At 43.0% G+C, this 8753-nt stretch overlaps 2 protein-coding genes across 4 annotated transcripts in view; both read left to right on the top strand.

The window, feature by feature from the left end:
• Nucleotides 1-4290, top strand: part of Chuk (component of inhibitor of nuclear factor kappa B kinase complex) — a 35315-nt gene extending 31025 nt beyond the window's left edge. The window contains exons 19-20 of the mRNA XM_021216299.2: nucleotides 1795-1968; nucleotides 3082-4290. Of these exons, the coding sequence (XP_021071958.1) occupies nucleotides 1795-1968; nucleotides 3082-3111 (204 nt within the window). The 3' untranslated portion in view covers nucleotides 3112-4290. The remainder of the gene's footprint in view (nucleotides 1-1794; nucleotides 1969-3081) is intronic.
• Nucleotides 4291-7958: 3668 nt separating this feature from the next.
• Erlin1 (ER lipid raft associated 1) overlaps nucleotides 7959-8753 on the top strand; it is a 36168-nt gene continuing 35373 nt past the window's right edge. Inside the window, exons 1-2 of one of the 3 annotated variants that reach the window (XM_021196041.1) lie at nucleotides 7959-8047; nucleotides 8331-8454. In XM_021196041.1, coding sequence (XP_021051700.1) covers nucleotides 8342-8454 — 113 coding nt within the window. In that variant the 5' untranslated portion in view covers nucleotides 7959-8047; nucleotides 8331-8341. The other 2 variants (XM_029541456.1, XM_029541459.1) reach the window with 2 other exon arrangements.

Here is an 8753-nt window from a genome sequence, read left to right as displayed (position 1 = left end):
TGGAACTCACTCTGTAGACCAGGCTGGCCTCGAACTCAGAAATCCGCCTGCCTCTGCCTCCCAAGTGCTGGGATTAAAGGCGTGCACCACCACTGCCCTGCTTCAGAGCTCAGTTTTCATTATTTCTTTTTAATAGTGTTGAGTAATTTTTTTCTGTTGTTTTTTAGTGTTCATATATTTTCACTTTAAAATGAGAATGTCTTATAGAATTAATGTGAAAATTTAGATGAACAATGTATGTAAAATAAATGCTTGGGAAATAAATTTCAGTAAGGGATCCTAAGAAGTGTTAGCTCGATCCAGGCCCTAAGCCGTTTCTGCCCCCAAGAATCAATTTCCTTTACCCAAACTGTACTCTTTCACTAACCACTTATCTCAACAAGAAATTAGGCTTTTTGTGGTTTGTACTTTTTGGTACTCAAGTTCTCTTAATACAGTTGTGAGGTCTATTTCTTAAATTAAATTTTTCAGTGCTTTAAATCATTTGCAAGTAAGAACTCAGATTTGCGGCCCTGCATTTTGTCTCTAGTTCCTCCTCTTCTGCTAAAAGCTGAATGTCTGTTTGTCTGTTATTTTCCCAGCATAAGGTGTGCAGTGGTCAGGAGGCTCTTTGCTAGCTTGTGCACTGTCGCTTTTCTCTCAGCTCGTGGAGACCTCCACAGCACCAAGCACTTCCCACAAGTCTGCCCATGATTAGTTTTGCAGACATGCTTTCATGTTACATGGCTGCTCAGGAGGTCATGCAGTGGCATGCTCTGTGCTTCCTTTATGAGAGAGCAAGGGCATAGCAGGAATGCAAGTGCTCCCAGGTATTTCGCAGGTATTCCCGAGTTCCAGGGTAGGTCTCGGGCTCACTAACTGTGTGGCCCAATATGAGCATGTAAACAAGTCTAGTGGAGATTGTGATTTTATAGACTTGAGAAGATTCTCTATTAGAACTGAAGGAAGTAAAATTTAGTACATGCTTGCTAATCCTTTGTTTTCATTCCAGGCATTTAGGCTTGGGAGGGATGCTAATCCCAATTCCCACCTCTCTAGGTAACTTCCAATCTGAGTTTGTGGTTGTTTCCTGTTAAGCGAAAGCTGATCTTAATTTTAATGTACCTCTGGTACTTAATTACCAAGGGTTAGGAAGTTGTTAGCATGAAATTTTCTGAATCAGTACTTAGTTTTAAGCTAACAGTGGATGTTACCTGTGGCTTACAGTGTGATAAAGGAGGGACTGAGGGCTGGTGAAGGATGATGGCAGAGGACATATGGAAGAAGAGACATGAAAGGAGAAGCTAGAGTCAAGGCCACCTTCACATACAAGAATCCAGGGATACTTGTTCATGGTTTTCATCTGCTGTTTTCATCGATCGGCTTGCTTGTTTTCATTGCTACTGTCTGTGGTTTCAAACCAGTTTTTCTTTCCTGGATCTCTGAAGGCCAGACTGCACTTTGACTCTTTCCCCTATGTTTGTGTGTGAAGTGAACATGCTGGTGTTTTACTGTCTGTAAAAGAAAAAGAAAGCAATCCAGAAACAAGCAAAAATGTATTCCATTTGTCTATACCAAGGGACCTTCCCCTAATCTGGTACTTCGTCAGCAGGGAGGGTGGGAGGCTGCTACCAGTACCACCTCTTTTAAAAAAAAAATCTGATTAGAGTTATGGTGGACTTCCTAGAGTAGGCAGATGCAGTAGCTTAGATGAAGTGGGGTGCTGTCTCTGAGAGGGAGAGATGAAGAAACTGAAGACAGCAGAAGCAGCTTTGCTGGGGAGCTTGGTTGCAGAAAGTGGTTATCCTGACTTAGAAGATCAGAAAGGAGGCAACACTCGGGGGCTCCTTTGCTGAACTTGAAATGGTTTTGTTCTTTTCATCCATCAGAGAGACGTTAGCACAAATGATAGAAGAAAATCTGACCTGTCTTGGCCATTTAAGTACTATTATTCGTGAAGCAAATGAGGACCAGAGCAGTAGTGTGATGGTAAGTTTTGTGTGGAGATGGGAGTGTAGTTGAGATACAGTGGATACAAAAGGTTCATTTTCCTCGTTCGCCATGTCTGGCTTTTGGTGTGTGTGTGTGTGTGTGTGTGTGTGTGTGTGTGTGTGTGTGTGTGTGTGTGTAGTACATATATTGGGGTACACACACATATTTGAATAGAACTCAGAGAAAGGAACATTTGAGAAATATTTTGAACCTCAAACTGCCATCTTTTTATCATGCAGCGATGTTTATCCTGGTTTCTCTTACTGTGACAAATTAGCTTTACAAAAAGCAACTTAGGGGAGAAGGGTTTATTCTGCTTATAATTATAGTCTACAGACCACTATTATGAGCAAGTCAAGGCAGGAAGCTGAAGTAGGTAGACGTAAGAGCTACAGTCATTCAGGAGTATAGAGGAATGAATATCTGCATTCCTGGCAGCACTCAGCTCACCTTTTCATATGTGTATAGTACAGGGCTCAGCCCTTGGCATGGTGCTGCCAACTTTTAGGCATATTAGTTAAGGAAATCAGGCTGATCCCAGCTGTCCTTGGCAATCTCCTCTGAGGTGATTCTAGGTTCCGTTGACTCTGCAATACTAACTGTCCTGTGTGGTAGTCTCGTGTCGTCAGTGAGCATCATGGTAGTGTCCACGGTCAGATTAAGCTTTCTTCCAAATGGGAATGCATGTACCCCTTTGCTTCAGCAATACATTTTTTTTAGTAAGATGGTAGTTTTACTCTGTAATTACTGCATTTGATACATATAAGATCGATTAAGCTAATAATAAAAGCGGTATCAAGATTTAGTTGCTTTGAACTATTGATTTGTTAAAACTGGGAGAAGCTACTCTAAAATCTTAGCAAATTCACTGCATTTAGTTTTGATACAACTCTTTGTCTTTCCACTTAAGAATATTTGACTTGGATTTTTATAACTTTAAAATATTTTTGAGTTCCCAGAAGATAAAGGAAGCTAAATTCAAACTTTAACTTCTGTAGTTTTTAACTTCTTAAATTTTGATTATAAAATGTCCAAACATTAAAAAAATTTTTTAAAGTGAACTCTACATTCGGATAATTGCTAATTGTGACTTTGCATGCCTGCTTTTAGAGTCTTGATTGGAGTTGGTTAGCAGAATGACTCAACACTCCTTCACTGTCCTGGAACTTATGAAGCTGTTCCGACACTTACTCCAAAGTCATCTTTACTTGCTGAAGCCATTCTTCACTTGCCAGTCCGTGTAAGAGATGGCTGTGATCAGAAACTATGAGTGACTTTACAAGCACAGTAGCTTGGTGTTTTGTTTGTTTTTAATAATTATGATCTCTGAACAGATAGGATTTTATAGCAAATTAGTGAAATTAATTATTTTTTTAAACACCGCAGCTAATTAGGGAGATCATTAGTGACCTGCTTATCTTATAAAATTGGAAAAATACTACTACTAGTTTAGCTGATGAAAAAGATAATCTTCTAAAGGTCTAAATTTTCAGCATAAGGCCCAACATGGTATTAGTATACAGAAATGGAAAATTCATCCAGTGTTCATTTTAAGTAAAGTTTTATCTATGGCTTTTCTGTGGAAGAGACTGCTCACAAGTAAAGTTGCTCTTCCTGAAGACGAAGCCCCGCCTCCTTGTGTTGCTCTCAGCATCACATGGAGTCAGATGATTCCATCTTTACTCACACACTTAATAGAGTCCTTTTCCTGTGTAAGGGATGGGACTTTTGTGCCCTTGATATCAGCTGACCATAATGAATTATGTTGTGTGCTATATGTATATGTATTTAAGGTGTACATTTAATAATATCAAAGAGAAGATGCCTGTTAATTTATACTGTATTTGAAGATTGTATTGTTTTTGCATTTGTAAAAATGGGTCACTTGTTTAAACAATCTTTTATGTCTTGTCATACAAGTTTCAAAAGGTCTGCATTCCTTTTTCTGTAATTATAGTCTCAAAATCCAAGTTCTGAAAACAAAGTTTTCATAAGCTTGATAACAAAATTCATTTGCTTCTGGATCTATTCTGATCTGACACTGGATCTGCTTATCCCATTTAGTGTGAATATTCATTTATTTTGCTGCATAAATATTAATGTGTTTGATTATTGGGATGTGCTGCCACAAACTCTCTTGAAGGTTGATGTAGTATGGTGTATGCACTGAATTACCTTTCTAAAATCTGAAAATTTCCTCATTCTGAAACATCTAGACTTAAGGGTTTCAGATAAAAGATTGTGGATCTCTGCCTTATGTTAAATAATTTAGAAGATGTTATTTTGTTTGAAAAAATGTGAAATGCTTTTATATTCTAGTTTTTCACTTTGCATATTAAATGATTTTAAAATTATTTTGAATCTCTACTCATTTTAATACCATAGGCTAATATGGTTTGAGAAAATGTAAAGGGTCAATGTGATCGGTTAGGAGCACAAGTGACAGGATAGATTCTTTATACTTTGTTATTTGTGTGTACATACATGTGTGGAAGCCAGAGGACAACTGTGGGGATAGTCTTCAGGAATATTGCCCTACTTTTTGAGAGTCTGTCAGTGGCCTGGAGCTTATCAATTAAGGTAGGTTGGGTGAACTGTGAGTCACAGGGTCTTCTTGTCTTTGCCTGCCCACTTTTGCCACTACAGGTGGTTTCCACCACGCCTGGCATTTTACATGAATTCTGAGGAACCAGACTCAGATCCTCCTGCCTGCAAGTCATATACTTTACTGATCAACCGTGTACTTTCTTCTGGAACTAACTTGACTTACTGGGAAGTGTTAAGGAACTTCCTTACTGTAATGTTTTTACCTCAGAGGTACTAGTACTACTCTATGTATCTAAAACCACTAAGACTCATCATTTACACTGATCATACAGTCCTCCCATCCCATTTTATTGTGCTGCCATTCTCCGTGCATCCGAAGCTGAGTTGTCTTTTATCTTTGGGTTTGGTTTTTAGACAAGTCTATTAACCAAGTCTAGTCCAAACTTGCCATCTCTCTTTAATCTCCCAAGTCTTAGCTACGAGTATGTAGCCTACATGGCTATCTTGTACATCTATGTACCTGGCTATCTTCTGTCTTTTAAATCATTAGGTGTCAATGTTTCTTTACATATGGTAATTCCATCCCTGTCAGCTGAATGATAGGCAAACTCTCCATTCGTTAGCTCTAGAGTCTAGAGGCTCGTAATAATAAGTAAACATTTATTAGGTACTACTTGCTCAGAAGATATTAACCTATATGCAAAGGTCAAAAGAACTTTTGGTTTTATTTCTGTTGTTTTAAAACAGAATCTCACTGTGCAGCCTGGAACTCCCTATGAGGACCAGGCTAGCTTCAAACTTTAGTAACACTCCTTCCTCTGACTCCCTCGCAGGAGTGCATGCACCACCTCACCTGGCTCACTTGAAAGTTAATATGGCAATTCAGTAATGGAGTCTTAATGTGTGAGTATTTTTTTCCCCTAGAAATCATGCATTTTTTAACTATCACAATCATTGGCACAAGGATTTGCCACATTTGGAGGTCTATTTTGATGAGACACGAGTGGAGTGATGTTAGGACCTTCTAATCTACATGATATAGACAGGTGATATGAGGCAGAACATACAAGATATCCCAAACCTTCTTCTGAAGAATTAGTAAACCACTCTTATTTTTTGTTCAGTAGCAACTTTCAGAATGAAAATCCTAAGTTATCAACTGTATATACTTTATTCTATGGGCAACATTAGGAGGAACAGAGAATAAACTAGGAAAGCACAGGTAATAGACCAGAGCACGTTTGTGCCCCCAGCTCTCCCATCAAGCCCTGCATGCTCCTGGGTGAGAGCTCTACTGCTAATCTCCATGGGCAGCTGCTTTTTCTCTTTTGTTTCCTTTCTGAGACAGGCTGGCCTGAAACTCACTTTTCCTGCCTCCACTTCCCAGCTGGGATTACAGGCATATGCTACTACGACCTGCTTTTTTTTTTTTTTTTTTTTTTTTTTTTTTTTTTTTTTTTTCATGGGAAGGGTGTTGTGATCATAAAAAGAGAAAGAGNTTTTTTTTGGCAGGGGAAGGGTGTTGTGATCATAAAAAGAGAAAGAGCTATAAGAATATGTTCTGATATGGTGTTGGGGAAGGGGATGCCCCAGCGGGCCCATGCCAAGGCATCCCCTCCCCCTGAGGAACCAGACACACACCAGTATAGTATAGAATAGAGTTTATTTAGGGCATGGGGAGGGAAGTTAAGAGGGTAGCAGAGGCAGAGAAAAGCAGAGAGAAGGAGAGAGTAGAGAAGTAGGGATAGGTCATGGCCACCTGGAGAGGGGGGAAGGGGATGGGGAGCATAGGGGGGTGGGTGTGGGGAGAGGTAAGAGAGAGGCAAGAGCTTAAGAGTGAGAGGAGGGGCCAAGCAGCCCCTTTTATAGGACCATGTCTACCTGGCTGTTGCCAGGTAACTGGGGAGGAGCATATGTGGCTGCTGCCAGGAACTGTAAGGGTGGAGTTTAGACAGAATGCCAACAAAGGGGACCAGAGGAGATGAAAATAGAAAAACTGTAATATTGGTCTGTAACAGACAGGGGTCCCATACATTCCTAGGTAATAAAAATCAAATACATGATATAGGTTAGTGCATTTATTGAAGGGGTGTGGCTAGATATGCTCTTAACAAAGGCCTGAATTGATTCTCTTGCCTGTCACTCTGTAACTAGCATCATACATAACCTTGTATCTGCTGTTGTATATCTGTTTCCCAGTTTCCTGTCTGTCTTCAATCAATCTCAGCCAGTTACAGATGCAATGCCCCTAAAGTACTGCTTTCTGGTATCTTCCTGCACAGGAGTTTGCTAATCCTTTCAACCTGTTAACCTTTCTAGTTGTCTCTGCCCTTAGTGAAATAAAATGCCCTTATTTCCATGTGTCCATATATCTCTAAACTCTACCCTTTCCTTTTAGTTTTTGTTTTGTAATACATGCACATGGTGCGGGTTTATTCCCTAAACCTTTTATGCTTATTAATTATAGTGTGTGTTGGTGTGTGGTGTGGGACATGAGCCTTTATGTGTGGAGATCAAAGGACAACTTGTGGAGTCAGTTCTCTGCTTTTCACTTCTGTATGGGGTCTAGGGTGAAAATGAAGTCCTCAGGAGTCCACAAACTCCTCTACCCACTGAGCCATCTCACCAGGTCCACGTGGTATAGAATGTTAAAATACAGTGGAAAAAAGATCGATTCCCAGCACCGATGTGGCAGTTCACAACAGCCTTTAATTACGGTTCCACGGGATTCAGTGCCCTCCTGTGACTGCGGAGGGTACCAGGCACATATGTAGTGACTGACATACATGCAGGCCTAACAGCCATAAATGAAGTCGCTGTCTCCTTGTTATACATTTCCTCTATCAGCGGAAAAAAATGGATCCTAGACTTCGTAAATCTGGTTCTAGCCTATCCTGCCATACAACTCCTTTCAACCTTATCGGCATCATGAAAAATCAAGAGTTCACTGTTCGTTTTGGACAATCCGGACCTCCACATTCAACATAGTGTATCATTCTGATCCTGTTTCTTGGTGACTTTCAGAAAGCACTTTGGTGTAGCGTTCTGGCACAAACTAAATATTCAGGCCAAGTCTGAGTGGTTAATACTGGTTGAGTAGCTTCCTCTTCTGAACTCAAAGCCCTGATTCCTTGAGACTGGTCTGGTAGTTTCCCTAGTGCAGGGTGTGTACCTGGAGAAAGTGTTTGCCAGTTAGACTAGGGACGAACCACAAAAGGATGAAGGAACAACTCCTACACTGAGGGGCTGGTTCTGTGCACTAGCACGCCCTGACCAGCGTCTGTCCGAGTGACCCACCCCAGGAGACTTGATCCTGGTCTGGGGACTTAGAATCACTACGCTGTGCGTGCGCCCGGGGCCAATTTTGTCCCGCCCGCGCACCGTCTCGCGAGTCGCGGGCGGGGGCTGCGTCGCGTGCGTCCCCGCGCAGCCGCAGTACCGGACGGGTGGGCGGGGCCGGCTGTTGGCAGCAGTTGGCGGGGCCGGGTGGCGGCTGCACGTGCGGGCGGGGGCGATGCGTCACTGACCGGTGAGGCGAGGCTCGGGGGTCGCGGTCCTCCGAGTGCCTGCGATCAAGGCCGCCCTCAGTCGGGACCTAACGCTCGGGGAGTCGGGGAAGAGGTGTCACGACGTCCGCCGAGCCGGGGGACACCGGCGCAGGGGGTTGGCGAGGGGAGCGCTTAGCTGCGAGAGAGCCCGGGGCCGGAGCGCGGGGCTTCCCGCCTCAGCCCGCGACCGTACGCGGGCTCTTCCCTGGGTGGGGACTGGCCTGTCACTCAACGAACTGAGGTTCCTCTTCTCCCCATGCTCAGGAGGAACAAGGATGAATATGACTCAAGCCCGGCTTCTGGTGGCTGCAGTGGTGGGGTTGGTGGCGATCCTCCTGTACGCCTCCATCCACAAGATCGAGGAGGGACACCTGGCCGTGTACTACAGGTGAGAGTCGCCCTGGGCAGCCAGCGATGGTTCTAGAAGCACAGTGGAAGGGTCCAATGGTCACAGTGGAGTCCGGGAAGTTGCTCTCTTCCGCGGGAGCGCTTCCAGCCTTGCCTGGGAAGTGGTTTCATCCAGGCTGCTGGGAGTTAACCTTTGGCGGGGCACCTTCTGGTGTCTGGCAGTTTAGTGCCAAGTTTGCTCTGTGCAGAAGTGAAGACACCTAAGGGGGGACAGAAGTAGTCACTGCAACCGAGATGACTTCTCATAGTCGGCACAACTGTACAGGTGTTTAGTTTGCC

This window comes from Mus pahari, chromosome 1 (assembly GCF_900095145.1).
Source record: "Mus pahari chromosome 1, PAHARI_EIJ_v1.1, whole genome shotgun sequence".
Taxonomy (NCBI): domain Eukaryota; kingdom Metazoa; phylum Chordata; class Mammalia; order Rodentia; family Muridae; genus Mus; species Mus pahari.
Note: the sequence above shows the minus strand (reverse complement) of the source record. Positions and strands in the feature narration are given on the sequence as shown.